General features: G+C 43.3%; 3 protein-coding genes across 9 annotated transcripts in view; 1 reads left to right on the top strand and 2 right to left on the bottom strand.

Annotated features, from left to right (window-relative positions):
- Positions 1–1,471, top strand: part of LAMA5 (laminin subunit alpha 5) — an 89,635-nt gene extending 88,164 nt beyond the window's left edge. For all 3 annotated transcript variants that reach the window (XM_059862387.1, XM_059862388.1, XM_059862389.1), the window contains exon 80: positions 91–1,471. In XM_059862387.1, coding sequence (XP_059718370.1) covers positions 91–245 — 155 coding nt within the window. In that variant the 3' untranslated portion in view covers positions 246–1,471. The remainder of the gene's footprint in view (positions 1–90) is intronic.
- Positions 1,472–1,565: 94 nt separating this feature from the next.
- ADRM1 (ADRM1 26S proteasome ubiquitin receptor) lies at positions 1,566–8,342 on the bottom strand. 3 transcript variants are annotated; one of them, XM_059862394.1, is made up of 10 exons: positions 8,219–8,340; positions 7,303–7,513; positions 6,939–7,055; positions 6,736–6,859; positions 6,230–6,316; positions 4,080–4,161; positions 3,635–3,864; positions 3,160–3,317; positions 2,400–2,502; positions 1,566–1,789 (listed from the first exon to the last, which is right to left on the bottom strand). In XM_059862394.1, exons 2-10 carry the CDS (start codon positions 7,510–7,512, stop codon positions 1,683–1,685), a joined length of 1,218 nt encoding a protein of 405 aa, XP_059718377.1. In that variant the 5' UTR covers position 7,513; positions 8,219–8,340; the 3' UTR covers positions 1,566–1,682. The 3 variants fall into 3 exon arrangements, with proteins under 3 accessions (XP_059718377.1, XP_059718378.1, XP_059718376.1); XM_059862395.1 differs by lacking the exons at positions 1,566–1,789; positions 2,400–2,502 and adding an exon at positions 2,509–3,081 and having other exon boundaries at positions 3,743–3,864; positions 8,219–8,342; XM_059862393.1 differs by lacking the exons at positions 1,566–1,789; positions 2,400–2,502 and adding an exon at positions 2,513–3,081 and having other exon boundaries at positions 8,219–8,341.
- A 950-nt stretch (positions 8,343–9,292) lies between these two features.
- OSBPL2 (oxysterol binding protein like 2) overlaps positions 9,293–23,473 on the bottom strand; it is a 33,204-nt gene continuing 19,023 nt past the window's right edge. For 2 of the 3 annotated variants that reach the window (XM_059862390.1, XM_059862391.1), the window contains 10 exons: positions 23,023–23,157; positions 21,882–21,979; positions 21,027–21,209; positions 18,419–18,526; positions 17,423–17,512; positions 16,700–16,820; positions 14,737–14,865; positions 13,876–13,999; positions 13,148–13,238; positions 9,293–11,973 (listed from right to left, as the gene is read on the bottom strand). In XM_059862390.1, the coding sequence (XP_059718373.1) occupies positions 11,871–11,973; positions 13,148–13,238; positions 13,876–13,999; positions 14,737–14,865; positions 16,700–16,820; positions 17,423–17,512; positions 18,419–18,526; positions 21,027–21,209; positions 21,882–21,979; positions 23,023–23,157 (1,182 nt within the window). In that variant the 3' untranslated portion in view covers positions 9,293–11,870. The remainder of the gene's footprint in view (positions 11,974–13,147; positions 13,239–13,875; positions 14,000–14,736; positions 14,866–16,699; positions 16,821–17,422; positions 17,513–18,418; positions 18,527–21,026; positions 21,210–21,881; positions 21,980–23,022; positions 23,158–23,473) is intronic. The other variant, XM_059862392.1, reaches the window with a different exon arrangement.

Genomic DNA, 23,473 nt, shown 5'->3' on the forward strand with positions numbered 1-23,473 from the left:
CCCGAGGACAATGGAGATACTATTCCTGGTGCATGGGAGAGGTTAAGCCTTTGCCAGACTAATGCCTGCTTTTCCTTGTTTCTTCTGCAGAGACAGACAAGGCCAGCACAGGGCTGCTGTTACCTCCCCTCCCTCACTACGTGGGCTGTGTCAGGAACCTGCAGATTAACCAGAGGCACGTGGACCTGCCTCGAGCTGGGGCTGCCCGGGGCTCTGTGGGCCTGAAGGGCTGCCCCGTGCTCTGAGTGCCACATCAGGGACAGCCCGAGGAACAGAACGGTGCTGCGGCCCCGGCTCACCGCTCAGAGCACTGCCCGTGCTCGGGCACACTTATCTCCAGTGACTGCAGGCACAGGTCTGGGCCAAACCAGAGGGGCCACAAATCCCAGGGGAAGGGCAGGGGAGGACGGTTGGGGAGAAGGGGGCACTTTGGGGGTGTTTCACAAATAGAACCAAAAAGTTGGAGCGGGATGTGGTGACAGGTGAGTCCTTCTGGGTGTGAAGGATCTGCGGTAGGGCTCGTGCTGCCCTGTGGCTTGTGGTGAGAGCGTGGGCTGGAGCACAGAGCAGCCCTGCAGCTCGTCCTGAATCCTGTTCCCTTCACCCCACACGTACAAGGCACATAGATTTAGTTCACCGAACACTTGAGGCTGTTAATAAATGTCACAGACTGTCTGCTGATAAAGGCTGCAGGCAGTTTCTGGTTTATAATAAATGCAATTAGGACAAACTGGATTAATTCCGTCGGTTTTGGGGTTTTATAAGCAAGGGCACATTTAACCTCCCCCCAAGGGCAGTCTCAGCTCACCTGCTACTGCTACACAAAGAGCTCTGCAAGGGGGAACTTGGACAAAATTCTGTTCACAGAATTAGCATCTTCTTATCAGAATAATTTATGAGAATCAAAAAAAGAACAGAATAGGCTGGGAGAACTGCTAAGGGAAAGCAGAAAGGCACAACCGCCACTGGCTCTGCACTCGCATTCAGCACTGGTAGTACACTGACAAAAGTCCTGTTGTGTGAAGCAAGAAACCATTGCTTGAAAGGGAATAAATAGAAAGGTTACCTCCACATCTGGCCAGGTGTGCGGGGTGGCACCTGGCCCTCGCCCACCCTGGCTCCTGCTCAGCCTCCCTCAGCCCTGGTGTAGTGCAGTCTCCACTTGAAGCAGCTTTTTTCTCCCAAGACACCCAGTTCACTCGTGCACTTACACGTCATATATATATTTGTGTGTGTATATATATCTCTGGCCACTTGGGGACAAAATCTTGCTTCTGAAATGGACTTGTAACTTATATCATTATATTGTGGGGTTTTTTTATGAGGGGTAAATATTGTAAAATGGGTTTTTAACATGTCCATCTTAAATGTAATTATGACCTGTTTTTAAAGTTGTAGTATTAAAGATGGTCTTTGTAAATCACTGGTACATACTTTGGAGTCAAATAAAGTTTTATGTTACTCTCTTTCACTTGACCTGGGGAAGAGTAAGCATCAGGCTGATGAGCTGGAAGAGAGATAATCAGCACTGTAGGGATACTGTACAGATTGGAAGGAACAGTATGGCAGATAAAGAAAATTCCTTTATTTGTAGATTTATATAAGCATAATATGAAGTTAGTAATCCTACTGCAGTTGCTTAAGTTAGTATCTAGGAGTATCTGTAAGGAAGAGCAAATAACTTAATCTAAACTCATATCTTCCTCTTCATCTTTCTTGTCCTTAGAGTCTCCTTCCTTTTGGTCTGACTTGACACTGTTCTGCATGGCTTTGGCAAAGGCTTCTACATCTAGAAGTTAAACACATGAGTTATTGCATTTCCTGGGCTGAAGCTCATTGTCCACATAAGGTTAAAGCTTCATTACTTAGAAAGCAAACAGTTGCTTCAGTATGAATTAGCAGGGAGGAAAATTTTAAACGAAGTAACACACATCCAGACCTCTCTGACCCAGCATTTTATGCACTTCAATTGTGCATGGGCATCCTGAGACCAGAATTCTTACAATAATGGGAGGGATGCTAAAAGCTCATTAGGGAAAAGGGATTGCGTCACTGCCAGAGCTGGCCCTGACTGTGTTCACTCATTTTGTGTGAATCATTAAAGGCTCCCACAAGAAAGGCATTCCTGAACAAGGTGACTGTGACACCTCCAGAGTCTTTGCATCTCTGCAGAACCCCAACTTCTCTCACTGCACATAATGCCTCACTCTGTGTGCTGGAACACCTATCCCACCCACCTTTTCCTTGTAAACATCAGTGCAAGAGTCATCGAGCAGACTCACAACTCTCAGAGAGTTAGAGAGAAGCTGATCCTTACACCCCACATTCAGTGGTTGTGTGCAGTGCCAACACCCCCAACAACCCCCTTTTCTCCAGCTCCCACCAGCACCGGGACTCACCGCCTTTATTTGCTGCATCTACTGCCTCTGCAGGTAGCCCAAACTGGCTCATGAGTGGGCCCAGCTGTCCTGAAGCTAAGGCAGCACTGAACATGCTCAAAGCCTGTGGATTGGAGTCAAGAGCATCAAAATAAAGTTTTCATCAGATCCCTGCAGCAAAAACCCCAGGAGGAGAGCAGTCCTGTCAGGGCAGGGCTTGGGAACAGATATGCAATAAAATAATCACCAATTACATGTCCCTCACTTCCTTTTGCATGGAAGTTGCTACAGTTTAAACCAGTCATTTAAGCGCCTGCAATTTTTCAAATGGACAAATTTCAATCAATTGGTGTAAATTACTAGTTCAGATTGGTCTGTTAAGACACCAATTTTTATCACACACAGTGTCCTGCAATTAAGAACTGGTGTTTCAAGGGATGTAGTGTAGTAACCATGAGAATCTCTTCCCTTTAGTCTGAAATTAAGGAGCCATTTGGTGAAAGGGAACTATGAATTTGCTACTTCTCCTGTCATCTGCCAGAGCACATTTATAATAAAGAAAAAGGTAAAGCCCAACTCCAAAAGAAAAAGTAAAAACCATTCCCATCTGCCCTTGAGTGACTGCAGGAAGAACTGTTAAACCATATCCCTCCTTCTTTCCACTTCTACTGAGCAACTTCCCACTCTCAACAGTGCCAGGAACCTGGAAAAGCAGGGCAAGGTGAATCAGGAGGATGGGAAAGGGGGAAGAAGTGCACTTCCCCGCAGAGCCAGCATCTACCTGCTGGAACTGAGGAGACGTCAGGGTGTTCTGGATCTCTTCCGCAGTCTGCGGCAGGGATTCCCCTGAGGGAAGGTAAGGCATCAATCGCTCCTGAACTTCAGCATTGGCCAGGATGGGAGCCATGATCTCGGGAGTCAGAACAGCTGCCAGGTCCACTAGGAGAAAACAAAGGGCTGGCCATTAGTCTACACCCAAAACCCCGTGTTTTTGTCATGTAAATCAAATTAGTCAGGGTCTGAGTATTAAAATTATTATCACACTGCCACCATCTTTTCTTCCTCTCAGTTTTGGAGTAAGAATAAGTCTCCTGAAGCAGTCAAAAACAGCATCAAAATTAACAAAAAATCCACCAAAAAACAGGAACAAAAAAAATATTAAGAGACCTTTCAAACCAATGTGGAACAGGACAGGACAGTAAAACAGCTCCAAAGGACTCCTGGATCCAGCAGCTGCCTGGTCAGAGCACTGTTACCTTGCTGTCCTCCTGCTCCAGATGGCACATTCATAGTAGCTAAAATGTTCTGAAGGTCACTCAATTGAATGGGCTGGGTTGGGCTTGTGGCTGAGCTGGTTCCATTACCCGAACTGGGAACGGGGCTGGGGCTGGTCACCGAGGCAGCCGCAGGAACGGACGGGGCCGGCGTTACACGGGTGGAAGAAGTCGTGGAAGATGGAGTCACTGCAGCCGACTGGCTGCGAGAGCTGGGCAAGATAATTAGGGTAATTAATTCCCTGCAGAAACCTATTCTGAAAAGCTTATTTTCAAACCCTTACAGTAAGAAAAACTCCTACTTCATTTTAGAGAGGTAATAAGCAGCCTTGATTCCCACCATATTCCCCATTCAATAAGCCATGATTCCTCTCACAGTAGTGGCAAATTCCCATTGCAATAGCCCTGGGCAGACAAGGCCTCCTACCTTGATGATGAACTGCTGGTTGGAGGTCCCCCACTCCCAAGCAGACTGGCCAGCCCAGGTCCCGTCAGTGCACCCAGCCCACCTTCCATGAATATAAAAGAAGAACAGGTTTAGACATTTATTTCTTCAGGTTTTCTGCACCTCTCTTCTCTGGAGAGGCTGCTCTTGTACCTGAAAGGTTTTATTTGCTAAAATAGAGGAGGGGGTGAAAGAGCCCAACCCACCCTCCTATCCCCTTCTCCAAATTAACAGAATCTGCTTTTCTGATCTTGCATCCCCATTAGAGCTGAACATCTCAGAAATGACTCAGTTTCTAGGTGTACACAAGGATGAAGTTACTCCAGTTTGTGCCATACGTACACCACTGTAACACAGCCCTCTACTCTTATCTGCTAAACCAAAAATCCAACTTTTCTGCAAACTTTAAAACCAAGGCCCTCAGCAGAAGATCCCAGAGGTGTCTTTAAGTCGCCACCACTCTCTCCTCACAGACCAGGGGTTTGCAGCTTCAAACCTAATGCAGAGATGTAGCAACAGAATCAGCCAAGCTCTTAAACACCTCACAGGCAAAGGAAGGACAGCTCCACACACCGAGTGCTCTCAGAGGAGCAGCCAGCACAACACCAACACCCTTATGTCAAAGAAACCAGAATCAGCCTCCTCCATCACACTTCCCAACTACCAAGGACTTATGGCAGGGTCAAGAACCTCAGCTGGGAAAAGGCCTGGCTGCTGCCCCCCCGGAGTTGTCAGGGACTAGACTGTTTCCCTACAACTCCTTTGAGCCACATCAGCCAAACACTCCATTTCCCATCAGCAGTTCCTTCCTTCACACCTGATTATACACACAAAGCACCTGCATTTCTCACCCACCTTTGGGAGCACCTGGGAACAGAGGACAGAACAACAGCACTCAGGGAGCAAACCCGTGGCCAAATGCAGCTACAGACTCTGCAGGTCAGAGTGAGGCCCTGCCAGTCCCTCCTTGTACAGGAACAATCCCATGGAACCAACACTTCCTGTCACTTATCCCAGAGCTTCCCCAGCAGCAGGCACGGCAGGTGAAGCTCACCACACACTGCTCTGCTCCATTTCAAGGTAAAAGTGACCCAGGAGCAAGAGCGCTCCTTTGGAGCTCTGCAGAGCCCCAAGAGATGCAAACCAGCTGTGACGAAGATGACACTCCCAGGGGAAATGGGATCCCCAGGGACTCACCACAACCACTGTTTGCAGCAGCTAGCAGATGGTTCTTTCTGTTACATGTCAATCTGGCTTATGGCTGGATGTAAAGGCAAGGAAAGAAGAATTGCTGAGGAAAAGTGTTGAAGAAGGAGGACAGTCTCAGGATTATGTGAAGCTTCAAGAGGAAGATCTTTTCCAAACACATCCTAAATGGCCAGATTTTTCCAACGCTACCATGAGATTTGCATCTGGACATCCCACCAATATGCATCTGAAGCTAAGACACCAGCCAGATCCACAAAAATGGACTTCTGAGCTTAAGCACAGAACCTTTGTCACTGCTGTGTTCCTTTGCCTATTTACACTTGAGGGTCTGACCTGTAAGAAAATGCTCCTGGAGCATGGATAGCAGTGAGAACAGACCACAGCCCCTTCAGAAACCAGTGATTCCAGCTCTCCCCAGGGCTGCCCAGGAGAGAGAGCCCTGCCCTGAGCCTTGCCCCTCTGACTGGGGAGTGCTGTGGGGTGGGACCAGTCCAACCTTCCTCTTGAACTCTTTCTACTTTGCACACAAATATTCACTGAATCAGAGACAACACAAGCACTTCCACAGCTTGGTAACCAGCACATTCACCAGGAGCAAATCACTGGTTTTCAGCCCCTGCTCCAGTGAATATTTGGGAAGAAAAAGTGAAATAGAAAAAAACAAGGGGGGAAAAAAAGCAGAAGATTCAGTGCAGCAAGGAGCAGAACCACAGTTCCTTGCAGATCAAGCCCTGAGATGAGTGCTGTGTAGAATCTGGTACCCTTTTTCTGTCCCTGAGCTCATCTCTGAGGCAGGGCCTTGCCTTCTCGCATGGAAGAAGTGCTATTGAGATCAACAGCACTGCTTGAGAACATTGTCAGGTAAGATTTAACCTGGCAGGAGAAAAATACCATTTTGGCATAAAGATATTAAAGCATTTTACCAAGTCCTCCTAAGCCCGTTGGTCCGATCAGCTGCATGAGCTGGTTATGGCTCATGTTTCCAAGAAGGCTTTGCAAGCCACCCTCACCTAAAAACAAAAACATTCTGAAACACAACATATTCACATGGTTTTTTTTCACAGCACTCCGGCTCAAACAGCAGGAGATTAATTGGCATCACATTCTGTATGGAAAAACAGTTTCAAGTGTTTACTGATTCATGATCTTCATAAAAGATAAATGTAACTTGGTTTCATAAAGAAGTAAGACTCCAGAGAATCTACTGGAAACAAAGAGATTTCTCCTGGCAGCCTTAACTTTCAGCCTACACCTATTTAACAGCACAGTTTATTCTGCTAAAAGCACATTTACGCTTCTGGTATTAACATTGTCCCCAGCTCACCCTCCACAGCCATCAGGGATTTCTTCCTAGGGAACTCTAGGGGCTTAGTCTAGACATAAATTAAAAAAAAGCCTCTGACACGAAGGAGCAGAGAATGGACTGTACCTCCCAGTGCTGAGAGCTCGTGGCCTCCGCTGGCATTCCCACCCAATGCCCCTGGCATGGGGGGATTGTTGAGATACTCGTTCACCTTACGGCAGTGCTCCTCATCCTTGTCTGTCTTCGGCTCCTGCAAGAGAATTGCTCTTGGTATGAGTCATGCTGGGGGGATTTTGATCCAAGACCTTTGTCTTTGGCTTCCCACAAACCTGCATCCAGAAGAAGAGTCGTTTTGATCCTGCCTTGAACTTCAATACATACACACGGCCTGTGGTGCACTGTGGGACTCTCTTGAACTCACAGTCATCAGGAAAAATAATCAAATCCTGGAAAGTGTGTCAGGAGAAACAAATGTTTGAGAAAATACATCACTATTCCTTTTCACCTCCCAAATCCCTATGCCCTCCTCCACAACCTTTCTTCCATCTGTTCCTCAAAGCAGAGAGCATGTGGAAGTGCAGGTCTGTTAGTGACATTCTCACCCTAATTTGTCCTGGAGGAGCTCTTTCCACAGTGCCAGCAGATCAGAACATGACATAACACCTCAGCACTGAAACATCAGCTCATACTCACATCCTCCACATTGCCTGAAGTCCTGTCCTTCCAGCAGAAGTGAATGAGGGAATCATCGGTTTGCTGGATGTAAACGAGGCCTTTTCTCTTGTCTGGAGTTACAGTGCTGCCTTTCAAGGACATCTTCCCTGCCCGAAATTCCACCAGGTATTTGCTCGAGGAGCCACGAGAGCCTGGCACCAGGCTTGGAAATAATGCACCTGAAGACATCCTGGAAAGAGAGAGAGAGCAGCAGGTGTGATGAGAAACCTTCCCATATCCTCTCTTCCTACTATCAAATTTCAACCTTTACCAGGTGGCTTCACAAAAGCAATCTGTTCTGCTGCCTGCAGAATTCCAGGGTGATTCAAATGAGCTAAAGCAGAACCCTAGATGAAGACAGAAGGCTCTACAACCTTCCACTAATAAAGGCCAGACTGTGTGCTGAGGCACTTGAAAATGAAGCCGCCGTGCCCTGGCGCTTCCTTCTTCAGTTCGAACCACGGTTCAAAGCAGGAAGCGCTGCTGTACCTTCAGACTGCGGCTCCAGCACCCCGCAGAGCCCCACAGGCTGCCCCGTGCTCCACTGACCCTCACGGTGACCCCCCGGCCCCCCTGCCGCACTGACGGACCCGCGGGCCTGCCGGGCCCGGCCAGCCCCGCGGGACTGTGCGGCTGCTCCGGGGTGGCGCTGCGCTCACAGCCCGGCCAGCCCCGGCCCCGCCGCTGGGCAAACACTCCGAGCCGAGCCAGGACAGGGGGGGCTCGCGGCCCGGCCCGGGCACCCCCCACCCGCCCAGAGGCCGCGATCTTCTGCCGCTCCCCCCCCGAGGCCGCCGTGCCGCCTTCCCCGCGGCTTTCCCCGGCAAGAGACCCCCAGCCCGGCCGCCGTGGGGCGCGCCGTCCCGGGGGTGCCGCGGCGGGTCCCGAGCGGTACCTTCAGCCTCCTCCTCCTCCTCCGCCGCCGCCTCAGCTCTTCCTGCCCCGCGCGCCGGAACCCCGCCCCGCGCGGGACGCGCGCCGCCGCGGCTCCGCGCTATTGGCTGGCGCGACTGTCAATCAGAGGGGGCGGGGCGAGGCGCCCCTGCTGTGTCACGGAACATGGCGGCGCTCCCCCCTCACCCCCCAGGCCCTCATGACCCCCTCGGCCCCGTCCCATCCCTCAGCCGAGCACAGCCCAGGGCCAGCGCGTCTCCAACAGCACCTTTATTCCCGGCACAGGCAGGGAATGGTTATAAAAAATAAATCCTTCCACGAAAGACACGCCGGGCCCACAGCCAAAGCCCGGGTTGCCTCGCAGTATTTCAGTATTGCTTCCCTGACCCAAATCGCAGCTGTTTGCAAAAAGCCAACACAGGCATGTTCCCAACAGCAGTGCTGGGTGAAGAGGCTTGGGCTGGCTTTTTAAAAGGGGTTTTGGGCAAAAAATTTACTGGGAAATTGTTTTAAATTATTAAACGAGAATAAATAGTTCTCATTAGGTCTTCTTTTAGGATAGATGGTTCCTGTCCTCATTAGTCCAGTTACCAAGAGTTCTATAAACGCTGGATGTGTGAAAAGCTGCTCCCCATTTACAGCAGGACATCACCTCCAAGATACGAATGTTATACAGCAACTACCAAGTGAACTTTGACATGGATAACATTTTTGACTAGAAGCCCACACTCTCTCCAGCTCAGCTCACACCCAGCGTCTCCATCATCACACAACGTCAGGTCAGAGCTGGGAGCTCCTGAGGCTCTTCCCGCTGCCAATTCCCAGTTTTGGATCCAGCAGCACCAGCACTACACAGCCCTGCCTGTCCTGCACCCCATCACCCCACGGCCTGCAGGGCAAAGGTGCTGAGGAACAGAGCCCACCATGGCTGGACACCTCCACATTAAATCATCTTTGTCCAGTGACCATCACAATGAAATCAAGGTACAGCCCCAGAGCTGGCTGAGCAAAGCCAAAGTCCTCCTGGCCCCCCACCAGCTGCTCTGTACGGGTCTCACAAAAATCTGTCACCATCCAGAGGCCCAAAGGGTATTTATTTATTAAGTATTTATTATAATTTCTTTCTAGCTGGTTTCTCTATGTAGCTGTATTAACATATACTAACACAGTTATCTTATATACAGTGTTTAATCAAGTTATAAAAGTGACATTCTTTCAAAAGGTGCAAAGTTATTAATGTTTTGACACATAAACTACTGAGGCGAGATCTGCATTGAAAATAAAAACTTTTGGACTTTGAGAGCATTAGGAATGCCAGGGCTGGCCAAGCAGAGCCGTGTCGGCAGCGCAGGGAAAGGGGTCTGAAAGTGTTGCCAATGAAGAACAATAAATTAAAAGAATATGTTTGGAACTAATCTGAATTTTTACTGAAAACTTCAGACTAAAGGAAAGGGAGATGGGAGTGAAGATGTAACTAATGAAGTGTTCTTACACTGGAAATGTTCCCAGATTCTTTTTATATCCCATGAGGATTCTATACTGAAGTTTGGATTAAACACATTGGTACAATTGTTTCATGCTTTCACATAATAACAAGGCTTTAGGTCTTTGAATTTAAATCCTGGCTTAGACAAAAGGGATGCTAACCTGTACACCTCCTCTTAGAACATCTGTACAGTTTTTTCCATTCAGGCAATTTCTGTTTTTAAAACATCACTCCAGCACCGAACACACTATGTAAATGAATTAAGTTTCAAACTCCCACTGGTCTAATATGTGATTCATTTCAATCCTCACCTAACAAAAAATTCCCTATGGCACGTGCAGCAAGTTTGGAAAGGGGTTAACAGTGCCTGACACTGACATTAAAGCTCAGGTTTTTATAAAAACTATTTTTATGCTGTTCCATGTGGATCAGCAGTGTCTTTTCAGAAGTGTCTGTACCCATACTAGGAACAAACACAACCCTACTGTGTCACTAAGTCCATCTCAGGTTCTGAGGACTTCCATCAACACAAATTACAAATTTTGGCAACAGAATCAATTTGCCATGAACAAGATTCAGATTGTGCCCTTCCTTACTGCCTTGAAGTTTTACAGCTCTCTTATTTTCCAATGAAGACAACTAATTTCCCCCAAATATAATCCAATTGTACACATTATTTGATAGAAGAATTTCTCTGTGAATATGTTAATTTTCTTTTGCTTTTTAATCCTGTGGCTGAGAGAGAAACACTTCAAAAATCTACTCTCTGGATGAAATCACAGATGTTTTGGACACAAATCAGACCAATTCTTTCTTGAACCCTTCATGTTGCTGGCACTTAACACCAACAACGTCTAAATTACTGTAAACTTCACAGCAGCACAGCCACTCTCCATTTTTGCCTGGGTACTCAATTAAAAACTTTCATAAAAGAAGCAGTAACATAAGTTTTAATTACCAGACCAAATTTTTCAAGCCTTCCTCCACACCCTGGCCCCTGAAGTATATACCACTTGAAAGAAAATGGATGCATCAGTTCAGTAATTGATTATTTCCAGTATTATATGGCTTTGATGATTTGATATGAAAAAAAAGAAAAAAAAAATCCCACTTTTTGACATCACGTGCTCACAGGAAACTTGTAATAGGTATAACTCTGCCAAAGCTTTAAATTGATTCTGCTTTTTCACAACATACAAAACAGACATGACCTAATAATGAGAAACATGCAAACCAAAACTTCCCCAAAACATGAACCTGCGTGGACACACACACGGAAGTGCTTCCAAAGGAAAGTTTAGTCTAGAAGCATACACAGTGCCAAAGCTGCCAAAGGTAGTGCAGAAGAGTTAAGCCTCCAAGTGGTAGCAAGCAATATATTGTACATTGGAACCACCTCGACATTCCTGCTATTGCTTCCAAAGCTTCTCCTATGGTAAGAACAGCATTTAACAGCATTTGACCTGAGGAAAAGCACATTGTGGGTGTGCCCTTCCCTTCTCCTAACGTATGCTCTATGGGATTTATCACAGGTATACAGTTTAATGCTCACAGTGTCCCAAAGTTGTGAAGACTCTGTAACAGACAACTACAGTGTGAGAGGCTTGGGCTGGGTTTTGTGTTCCCAAGGCTCTCAGTTATGGAATTGTTGAGAGTGGGGCCAGAAGCTCCTGTCCCCAGGGAGTGCTACATACAGTATGGGAGTGTGACAGGACTGGGTTTGATCCTGTTGGTACCATGTTGGCTTTTCATCCCTGCTCCGAGTGCCAAAAACTTCAGCTTCTTCTCTATTGTACTAAGTATCAAGGATATTATCTCTAGTTTATTTAAGTTATGTAGTTTTCAAGGATGTTATGTGCTCTACGGATACAGCATATCCTCCTGGCAGAGAAACTAGGGGAGGAAATGGAGAACCAAAGGTCCCTCTGAAAATTAGTGAAAACTTGATGATTTCAGGTGCAGCTTTACGGAATGAGAGCAACAGTATTTAAATATTTGGCAATCCAACGTTAGTGAGAATTAAACCATTGATTGTTGACTGAGAGAATTTCTGTTAAAATTTACTTTGAAAAGCTGGTTCTTGCTATCAACAAAACCAGAGTAACTGGCTTGGAATGAAATCTAGTAACTAGATGTCCAGATGAGATGAGCAATTGCTTCTGGAATTTCAGTATATGTCTGGACAGTCTGAGAAATTTCTATCAAAATAGCCACCTGAGTAGAGCCAATCTGGAGTCCCAGTGTATGGGTTAGTGCCTTGATGAAACCATCTGTAAAACAAAAGAAGGAGAGAAACAATAAAAGAAAAAAAGCAAACAGAATGAATAGTTATTAACAGGGAAAAAACCCAGTGTTGCTTCTTTCACAAAACATTCTAAAAATACACTGGTATTTCTTATTAAAAAAATTCTTAGGAAATATTCTGAACATGAAAATAATTGAACTTCCTACACAATTATCATCACCTTGTAGAGCACCTTTTATTTCAGCACAAAGTCAAGGAGTATTAAATGGATTTTTAAATTGCTGTCCTATTCCAAGTAAAAATAACATTGACACTCTAGATTATATGTATTAATTTTTACTTTAATAGAATGCCAAATCAGTTACACAATCATTTTTGGAAATTTCTCCCAAGAGGAAACAGTTTCTGTTCTATGGAGCTGTGCCCTGCACAGAACATCAACAGCTGCTTTACTTTTTAACCACATTAACCAAAACCAATTTTATATTCTCTGGAATAGATTTTGCAAGGCATTAACTGGAATTAATCTGTAGCTACTCTACTCCTCCAGGCTTTGGGAAAAGAATGCTTTCTCTTCTGAATTTCCTAAAATCATGGAGCATCCCAAAGTTCTTGCCTTTGAAGGAAGCAACTGGCCCTGAGCACACACTTGACTGCACAGCACTGGCAGCTGTTAAAAGCACCCTGTGGGAGCAGCAGCCAAATCACACATCACTCCCTGATGCACTCTGTGACTCGGAAATCACTTGAATATGCAATCAAAAAAGCAATTTCTGAACTATCCAAGCCAAGAAATCCAAAGAGTGTGAAAATAAAAGGTCCTGGAGGGCCACATTGTCTGGCTCAACTACCAAAAGTTGGATAGGAATTGGTTAAAGGAGGATGACAGTCAACATTTTAACATTCATTCTAACAAAAACATGACCTCTGTAGGTTTAAAAAAAATCCAGCATTACCACAGTAGTTAATTATGACAGGTTACATCATTTCTTTTTAGATATTTTTTTCCAGGACAGACTTATCAGCAATTTTGGCTTCCAGCTACATATTTAATTGTTGACCCAGCAATGCTTTAAGTGACACTACAAATTGTGCTGTCATGGAAGCAATCAGACACATGCTGTCCTGAATAAAAACAATTCAAGCAGTGTACCCAACTATTGCAAGCTTAAACAAATTGCTCCTTCCTTGCCCCTTACCGTGTGTGCCACTCCACCTCATCCTTTGCACGCTCATTGCGAGCAGCTCTTTGTTTCTCTTCTAGTCTCTCCTTCTCTCTGCTTGCCAAATCTAGCCAATGTTTCAAGAGAAATTGGTAATTTAGCAAAAAAGAAACAAAAATGCAGAAAACACAGGAAAGAAATGAAATAGAATTCATTTAAGCATGAGAAAGCATTTGCTATACGCAGTCTTTAGGAACAAAAACCTAAAACTCATTTCAGAGAAGTTGCTGCTACAAACACAGAGCTGAAACTGAAATGCTGGTGTTTCATCTCTCAGAAACACTGCACTGAGAGAGCAGGGAAGAACTCAGATTAGGCAGTAACAGAGAGTGATTTTTTTCACTCTGAGAAATTCTGCCGTGTGTTTCCTCTGACAAGCAGCAGAGCATGTCTGCTCACCACATGTCTCTCCAGACAAACTCCAGAGCAAGCGGAGCACATCTGCAGCTCCTCCCAAGTTAACCAACGTGCAAACACATCATAACACAGGATAGCAGCCCTGGGATGCAGCTGCTCTCCCAGGCTCTTCTGGGAGAAAACAGACATCATACACTGTTCAAAAACATGTTCAGTGCACAGGATCAAAAAGAGTTAAGGCTGCTCTGAGAATGAGAAACTGAAGACTGTTTCCTGCATCGACCTCCCTTCAGCCAGCCCTCCCAAAACTTACTGCTGTGCCAGGATTTCCTGCAGCAAACACATACCCATGTTCCCGTTCTCCATGTTCCTGATGTCTGGACGTAGCCGGCAGTCTGTGGGAGCCAGGATTGCTTCCATGCCCTTCTCCAGCTCATTGAGGCTCACAGCAAAACTGGTGAAATTGTACATCTGAAAAGCAAATTGAAGAGAACACACAAGTTATTCCAGTAAAGCAGTGCTGGGTTCCTTACAATGAATGGATACAACAAAACCTCCAAGAGAAATTGCTGAGTCAAACCTCTGCTGGCTGCCCTGAAGGCAAGGTTAGGTTCATACAACACCAGCTGGATTTTTTGTTGGAGAGGAAGAACAAGAAAGGGCAGATGAGGATAGAAATCACAGCTTTCATTTTTTTAATCCTCACAAGCAAAGACTGCTTAAGACAGATTTCCTATGATATTGATATTTAACATCACGATTTTTAGGAAAAAGCACAACAAAATAAAACCACCCACACCTAAAAGACCAAAACGTCTTGTTGAAAGTATGGACATTAATATCCTGCTGCCCAGCTACTGTACCCTGTAGCAGCTTGTCTTGGAACAGCAGGGCCAGCAGAAGGGACTGTGTATCCATATTTCAGCCACTCTCAGTGCAAAGATCTCCCAGACAGGTTAAGCTGAGTCCCCAGATTCCCAGCTGCACTCTGAGCACACATTCCCTGTGCCAGCTCAGGCACAGCAGGGCTGCTTTCAGCACAGGACCAAAGCACAGCTTGGTGGAGTATAATTTCAGTGCAGCAAGAACTGCCAGAGCCTGCTCCTATGCCAAGGAGTGACACTGCAACAAATTCCCTGGATCGTTCCTCATGTTCTCCTGGCTAAGCCACCAGCAAGAACAAAGCAGGGGCAGATTGAAACAGTTACCTGTGATGAGTTTGGTGGCCTAGAGTTTATTCTCCAAAGCAATTTACTGCCTGGTATGAACTGCACTGTGTCTTGAACCTCTGGCATATCATCAGCCTCATCATTTTCAGATTTAATATCTTCTTCATTCTGAAACAGATAACATTTGGCAGAGGAGCAAAGGAACATTGGATGGTTTCAACTCAGGTTCTGCAGTGACTGTAGAAGAATCTGTTCACATTTCAGATACTGAACACTCCTGTACTTCTGCCTCACCCCTCCTGTTTGCTTTTCCTCACTCTGTATACAGCCCCTCTCATTTTTATTGTCTTGCTCCTGATATCCCTGAATAGTCTCCCAACACTTAAAATAAAACTCGAATATCTGTTTAAAAAAAATCAGTAATAGTAATAATAGTAAATGAATGTCTTTCAGAAGTGTTTTCTCCAGCTTCCTTTCTGTCTATGCCGTAGCTTAATTTCACCTCACATGACCATTATTTCTACAGGTGCAAATGAGCCAGGACTGCAATTTAAACCAGTTCCCAAGTTAGTTCTTGAGTCATAAATAGGGCACACCTGGTTTTGGATATTGCTCCACCATTTGCAAAACATTCATATGTGTGGTTAAAAAAAGACAGTCCCTCATTTCAGTCTGATCCAGACTCCAATCACAATTATCACTGCCAGTTTTCTCACTGTGTCCTTAAGTTTATTAATACAGTGACTTTCCTTCCAAGTTCCTTTGTTACCAGCTGCACTGCTGTGCTCCACATGTAAAACTCCAATGGTTCAGGGGGCTGCTCTCAGAATCTGAGACAATCTGACTGCTGCAGGACACAGACAGCAGCACTGTGGAATTTCAGAGGATTTCACCATGAGAACCCATTTAAAACTACAACAACCAGAAGGGAAGTTTGAGGCAATAACATCCTGGAGTGACAGTAACAGAAAATGGAAAGGGGGTGGGAGTGAGGAAAACTTTCTGCCCTCTTTGACATGGCTCATTTGTTTCAATCAAAAATACCCTACTAGGTTAAACAGAGCCTGTTTTATACACCAGAAAACAACTCCATATGGTTAAGAGTCTAATTTCAATCATTTGATTTGAGTATTCATTATTTAAAAAGACAGTTCTAGGCTACTTTCCATGTCAACATCTGGTTTACTGTTAGACAGTTCCCCATCTAAAAATAGTCTCAACAGGAAGGAAGGAAAGAAAGAGCTGATTTTCTTAAGATGAACAGAACCTTATTATTTTTTTAGAGTCAAAATATAAGCCTGTACCATGATGGAATCCAGAGCCAAAAGCAACGCCTGTTGTTGCTCTAGATTCTTCTGATGTGAATACTTTTAAAGTTTGAGCCTTTTAACATCAGGAGTGTTTAGCTTCTGTTTAACTTTTCATTTTCAGTGAGTAACTGTTGATGTAAGAAAACCCAAAGTCCTCTGCTGCACCATACAACATTTCCCATTTTCCATGTGACACTGAGGTCTTGGCAGCAACTTCCCTGACACTGCTTACATATGAAGTAAAAACCCTGTATGTTTCCAGACCTCTTTTTTGTAAAGACTTTCTACATCCTAAGTTCTGAAAATCTGCATCACCAAAAAGCATATCTGACTTAAACAAAATTGTTATTGTTTTTACTGCCCAAATCCTACTATTTTTACTGCTGGAGTTGGCAGCAGAGCCACTTTCCTCATTCAAGGACTAGACAACATCAGCTTGGGGGTTGATATTTGATGATTTCTCTGACCAGTCTCCAGCAGACATCATTCCTACGAGCTCCCTTCCATGCCAGAAGCTCACACCACAGCTGGCAAAGCTCAAAGTGCCAAGTGCCTTCTCACTGCCCTGTCCAACCCCTACGAAATGACACCTTTTATCCTCCATTCACCTAAATAAGTTTATCACCTAATATGTTTTGATTTAATTTTGGACATTTCAGAATCTTTTTTCCCTAAAGAATCCTTCACCTTACCGACTTCTTCTTCAGCTCACTGCCTCTCTTCTCACTCTTTTTGTAGGTCTCGTACGTGGTGGGATCAGTGCACCACAAACATTCTGTCCACTTGCCATAGATCACACACAGCTTCTTCCTGCTGCACAGAAAGCAAAGGACACTGAGCTCTTCCTTCCGAGTGAGCCTGCTAAGCCAAGCCTTGCAGATTCTGATCCACATTAAATACTCAGCTTCCTACTTTGCTGCATTTTATGTTTCTATTTGCAGATTTCACAGAATCACAGAATGGGTGATTCTTAGAAAACACAGATGTTTGATAGGCAAAGAAAAGGTTTCAGCTCATTCCAGCCCTCCAGAACAGATCCTCATGACAGTCACATGCCTTTGCCACTGTTAAATGAATGTGGGTACATCAAAGCCAATTATAATACAGAGACTCAAGAGTCATAAAACAGGTCTGGGTTAATTAAAAACTTTTAACAACCACATTCTCATTATTTTAAACTGAAGACTGGAATTATGACTGTACAATAGTAAATCAGTTGCAGCTACTCTTCATTTTCCCTTTATTTCCAAAACCTGGACTGGAGAGTTTTTCTAATAATGCTTAAAAATTATCATCCTGGAATCAGGGGGTTTAATAGTGACACAGAGAACAAAAATGGGTTACAAACTACATTGCCAGCAAAAGAAATGCCCCAGTGTTAAAAACAGAGTGACCAAGAGGCTTTTCTCACTTACTGCTTGTCCTGGATGTACCCTTCTACTCTGTGAAGCTCTTTCCCAAACAGTCCACATGGTTTAAAATTAAGAACACATTTATCTCCAGTACTGTGGAGGAAATAAGTACATGCTTAGAGAAGCAAGCCCCTAAGTACATCAGAAAATTTATTTTACTTAATTTAGCTTTTTTAATATAGTTACAGTTAGCTGGTGGTTACTTATATATATATATAATTACTTTGAATTAACTATGGTTTATGATCTGACCAGGACCTGAAAAATGGCACATAAATTCTAAAATTCCACAGAACTAACAAATTTTGTGCAAGTACAGAAGACAGTATTACAGATTTGATACTATGAGAAGTATCAAACAGCAGCTTGTTGGACTGAAGCTCTCATTTATTGACAGAGCAACGTGTGCAAGAATAATGCTGCTCAAAAAATTATTTCCCTCATAATTTAGAAGGTAATTTATTTTATATAAGTAAAAAGCTTTGATACAGGCAGTTGGCAGAGCAGCTGACACTCTCCAAGTTCACATTTCCCAGCTCTACAGTAATTTTTCTGTGCTCTGCCCTTAGTTTAAGACACTGTCCATTACCTAAACTAAAAAAAGTGACAAATCACAATCAACACAATGGAGGTCCAACCTGCCTCTGACAATTATTCCATTGAATGGTTCTGGAGTTAAATTTAATTTCTGTTCTCTGGCAATGGAGCTGAATTTGGATGGATAACTCACAAATGTAAAACCTTTGCTCTCCATATGCCATCTGGCTTTGTGCCTTTTCATTAATAATATTATGATAGTAATCCCAGGCCTAGGGAATGCCTGCATTTGTCAGGAGAAGAAAAAAAACAAACAACCCCACAAAAAGACAATAAAAACCCCACAAGACTTTGGAGTTACAAAACAAAGCTTCCTGTGTGTCTGACAAAAATCCAAATCTGCTCTGTAACACAAATGACCACAGCAATCCCTACAGCCCCTGGATTCATGATCAGCATTACCTGTGATTTATAATTTCTACCACTCCATACTGTTCTAACCACAGTTTACCAATAATTACATTATGTACACAACAGGTTGGATTTGTCCATGTGTAAGCTTCATTGTGCCTGTCAAGGAAATAAGAGAAAGAAATCATTTTGTTGAGCTTGAGATGGAAGCCTGCTTTCAATTCTGTTCATGGCAAGGCAAAAGATTTAGCACTCTTCTAAACAGCCAGCACTCAGCTGCAAAACAGAAGAGAAACAGATTTTTCTTTACAAGCCAATCATGTGCTGTATCCAAGCATTAGTGCAAGTTAATGAAGTGATATTGCCCTTATTCTTCTCCCTTCTCACATGAGTTTTACAGTTGCTGTGCTTTGGATTACAAATTTCAGCCCAACATAAAGAGCAGTCCATGAATTCAACTTTTTCATTTGAATTTTGAAGTTTTAAGTGATAAAACATAGTATTTGCAGGAGAACCAGACTAACAAACTAATGCCCAACAGTGTCTTCTATTCAATTGCTGCAGCACAAACATGCCACAAGTTTTCTCATCTGTATCTGAGGCCTGTTCCAGTGACACTGAAGGAAATTTTGGAGGTGTGAGTGGGTTTTGCTTCTTTTTATTTGGTTGTTTAACACCACTGGGACACAACAGCACTATTGCAAGCTCCACAAATGTGACATTTAAAGATTCAGTTCACAACTCAATTCTATCCTTTCCCCAGAGATTTACTGAGAAGAAGGAAAAATCCTAGAATTGATTTTCCACTGGGCTTTATTTTTGGTTTGTTGTTTTGTGAAAAGCTTTAAAGGTGAGTTTACAGATTCTAAATCCTTAAAAGACATTATTCCACAATTGATCCAAAAGTTAAACAACAGGATTCCTATTGTCACTAGCAGAGTCAAAGCCATCCATTCCAACTCATCTTTCCACGCTGGTAAGGGAAATACTGAAGTTACCCAGTAGGCAATCAATCCATTTTAGAAAAGTTTGTAAACTCTGTTTTAACAGAAAATAGAGAAAAAGCAGTGTCCTCTGTAAAAAGTGCCTTGTACTTCTACTTCCACTGAGTATGGAGAGAACACTCCCATGTCATGTTTCCAACCCATCTGTCATTTTCCAGTACAGAGAAATAACAGATCATTGAAGTCTCACTATTTCCCACAGCTCCTTTTCTTCAAGGAGTCTTCAGAACAATGACTACTCTTCAGCTGGGGGAAAGAATACCAGAATCCCTCCAATTCATCCCCCAGCCTTTAAACATAGTTTTATTCCTGAACTATTCTGACACCACAAGCTTTACAGCATAAACCAAAACACAACACAAGGCACTTATGGTCAGGGCTGATGAATTGAAGCACTTTTTGTGCTGGAGGAGTGAGAGAAAAGTGTCTTCTAATGCTCTGAAAAACAGTCATGGTTAATATAAAGGCACAATTTAATACTGACTCACAGCTTTGCTTCCCAAACAGCTCCTTGTTCACTCAGGCCCTGAGCAGTTCTCAGACTCCTCAAAGCAACAGAATGCTCTGAATCACAACACTGAGAGGCTCAAAATTTGATTTCAACTTCTGCTGCTAACTTGAAGCAATTATTTAACATAAATGCTTTAACTGTTTATATTCCAGTTTAAATCTCAGCCTTGATTAGGCTCAGCTAGAATTTTAATAGTCCTCTAAAGAAAGGCTCTTGAGGAGCAAACATTATTTTGGTAACACCTGCATTCTGCACTAACATTCACAGTTCCTTCTACATTCAGAACAAATTTCATTTATTTCCATCATCATTTATCTCCAAGACCAGTTCATACTTTTATGAACTTCAGAATATTAAATGCCAACAGCTGAAAAATTAAACTACTTCCCAAAGAAAGGACAGGAGGACAGGAAAAGTCAATGCCTGCTATGCAAGGCAAGTTGTTTTTTTATTGAAACCAAATGTCTTGAACTTTAAGTCAACATTTCAAAACCACCTCAGAGTTAGGCCTCAGAAAGGCTTTTCTAAGAGCACCAAATGCAGAATACTTTATTTGCAACTGTTCTAGTGCATCCTCATGTCCCACTTGGGAAAGCTCCAGAGTCTTTGTGCCACCAGGACACAAAACAACTTGTGGGACATCACGCAATTCCTGAGAGACAAGCCTGGGAGCAGGCTGCAGAGGCATTCCTGATTTTAGCAGGAAGCTGATCCTTCTCTGGAAGTGGCAATCCTGACAAGTTTCTCCTGTTCCCTTACCACACAGAACAGTTATGGTGAGATGCAGCTCTTTCCACACAAACCACCAAAGCCAACAGCAATAATGAAAATTGAGATGAGTGTGAACAGCCCAGTAAGAGGATTTTACCTCTATATTTATTTTAACATGCCTTCACAGAACTAGCCTTCAGCAGCAGCAATATATAAGAAATGCTAATTTTCATGATGGAAAAAACTGGGTCAAATTGCTACAGCTATGGAAGCACAACACAAAAAAACCCAGCTCTGAAATTAAGCAGTGAAAATTAACTTGTAAATCAATTCTTACAACCTCTTCAGCAAGGGGTTTTTAGGTAATCACCTCTGAAAAGCCAACAGGGTTATTCCAAAAAGTAAAAAAAAGTTATTTACTTCTCATACTCACTTCAGAAGCTCCAAAGTAATTGTTCCCCGAGGCTCTGCTTCTATACTCTTTCCCCAGAATTTTAGTTTGGGATAAATTGATCCATGAAATATGAAGTCCTTATTGAGGCCTTCAGAATAAAATGCACTAATAGGTGGGTGGTGGCTGACTTGTTCAGATATAAACCTAAATCCTAAGTCCTCCCTGGCAACAACAAAAAAAGAGCATTAAACAGTAAGCACATTTTTAATATTGCAAGAGGAAAGAGTTGATACTTTAAAAAAAAGTGAAGTATTTTTAGATTAAACTGAAGATGAGACTTTTCCTTTTCTAGTTCTGTGACACATTTACAATTAATGAAATGAAAGGATTTCTACTCTGAACACTTTCTTTTTATACCCCAAACCAGATTTCTACCCAGAAAAGCCTCTGAAGAAGTTTCACTGAAATAACTCATGAAAATACAGAAACCCTTTGGGCAACATGAAAAGGTCTGACTGAAAATTCTCTACTGCAGACATATCACCCATTTATTTGAGGAAGCTCGAAGTCCTTCAGACTAATTTCTTTATCTGACATGATCAACAAAACAATATTTAAATTAATTAATAGTGTGTGCTCAGGAAGCATTTTTAGTGGAAGAACATTAACCACTTTTTCTCTAAATAATTTAAATAATACTCTGCCTGAACCTAAAAATAAAATTATTTGCTTTTATAGCAACTTCTCAGAAATTCTGAGATAGTTTGAGGAAAAGAATTTTAGCTATACTCAGAAATCTACTTTAATGGTATTTTACTACAACCAAACCAGTGTGAGAGTCTGCTAACTCAAGAACACAAACAGCCCCAGCTCCCAAATTAAAGTAATTACTACCTGATTAATTCATAGGTTTCTCCTAACAGTGGGTTAAATGGTTTGCCAGTTCTCTCCCACTGAGAAGCTACAGCAGAAACTGCAAAAGCAGCTACAGCCTGTAAGCAAATTAAGAACACATTGTTATGAGAACAGTGCATTGAAACTCTAAGTTTATTGTACTTTATTTGTTGCACATTTATTATTCCAAAAAGGAATTGCTTTATATTTCTTAAGGCAAAAACATTTGTAAGCCATAGAAGAAATGACAGAGAAGTGGAGAAACATAAGCACTTGTTAAGAATCTAATTTCCAATAGGAATTATTGTCTGTGGTAAATTCTGCCAGATTATACTCTGCCTCACCTACTTCTACAAGATCAGCCTGGTTTTTCAAATCTACTTTCCCCCAGCTTCGACTGCTCCCGGCCCTCAGCTCCCTGGGAACAGAGCCTCCCTCTCCTAGTGCCAGGTAGGAACCATTTCTAGCACAGATGAGACTTCCTGAGCCAGGCCAGCAGGTTCAGGTGACACTGAGGAGCTCCTGCAGGCTGGGAAATGGAGGTTTGGACCACACAAACACAGGAGCCAAGATAAACCCTCCACTGCACTTCAGTAAAACCAGAGCTGTGAGCAACACCAGCATAACCTGATGCACACAGGTGTCACCATATTCACTGCCTTGGTCTGAGACCAAGGCAATAGCAAGCAGTTTGGGAGAAGAAAATCCAATAACAATCCCAAAACCAACCAGTTTTAGAGAAGAAAATGGTGGTAAATTTGTCCCTATCACAACAATTTTTCATCCAGGAACTTCAAAATCATGAGGTCACTCAACAAACCAATTTAGAATCGCATAAAGCCAAGATTTCACCTTACAACACATAAAACCACAAAAGTCACAGTTAAAGAAATGAGTTGAGATCCTTGGGCATAGTCAGTTGTGGCACTTTACTTTTAAACTCTGCATGCATGAAGGGTCAAAGTGTCACAAATATTTGACACAGCCACTATGAAAGAAAAAACTCATCTAGACAGACAAACTGGGCATTCTTACTGTATCCCCTGAGAAACAGAAACACTCAAATGAGAAACTGTCTTAAAATCAAAGACTGGGAGAAAAAAAACTTGTGAATTACCCAGAAAGTGGTGGGGTTTCTTACCTGCATTCTTTCCAGGGGATCTGTGTGACTACAAGCCTTATTGATGAGGTATATATGCTCCATATATTCTGTTATCCTTTGAAGGAAACTCAAGGGCTCGTTGAAGACAATGGGCATTGTAATCTTGGACAGCTCCTACATAACCAAAGGGCAGGTTGATTTCTTAGACACAACACTAAGTAAACAACTGGCAACAACAAAAATTTTGGAAAAAAGTTGTGGGTGAGTTTATTTATAGTATTCCTCAAAGGATATTTGGCAAGCCTGATGCAGACCTCCAAGTGCTACAGCTGAAAGGGGCTGGAAGCACTGCAGAACCCTACTTGCAATCTGAAATAACCACTTAAAACATTGATCCAGCTCACCTAATGAATTCACAGAGAATGTTACTTTCTCTGCTGTGCTCTGTGTAAAGCAGAAGAGGTTAAAATTTCCCTGGGTAGCAGCAATA

The sequence above is a fragment of the Haemorhous mexicanus genome, chromosome 18 (genome assembly GCF_027477595.1).
Source record: "Haemorhous mexicanus isolate bHaeMex1 chromosome 18, bHaeMex1.pri, whole genome shotgun sequence".
In the NCBI taxonomy this organism is placed as follows: domain Eukaryota; kingdom Metazoa; phylum Chordata; class Aves; order Passeriformes; family Fringillidae; genus Haemorhous; species Haemorhous mexicanus.

Bases quoted from the DNA above. Each gene is read 5' to 3' on its own strand.
- ADRM1 (XM_059862393.1), bottom strand. From the start codon at position 7,512: ATGTCTTCAGGTGCATTATTTCCAAGCCTGGTGCCAGGCTCTCGTGGC. The intron at 3,318-3,634 runs GTAACAGTGCTC...GTTTTCTCCTAG, and splicing joins TGGAGCAGGAGGACAGCAAG to TGGACCTGGCAGCTGTTCTG. The intron at 3,082-3,159 runs GTAGATGCTGGC...CTGCTTTTCCAG, and splicing joins CGTCTCCTCAGTTCCAGCAG to GTTCCTGGCACTGTTGAGAG.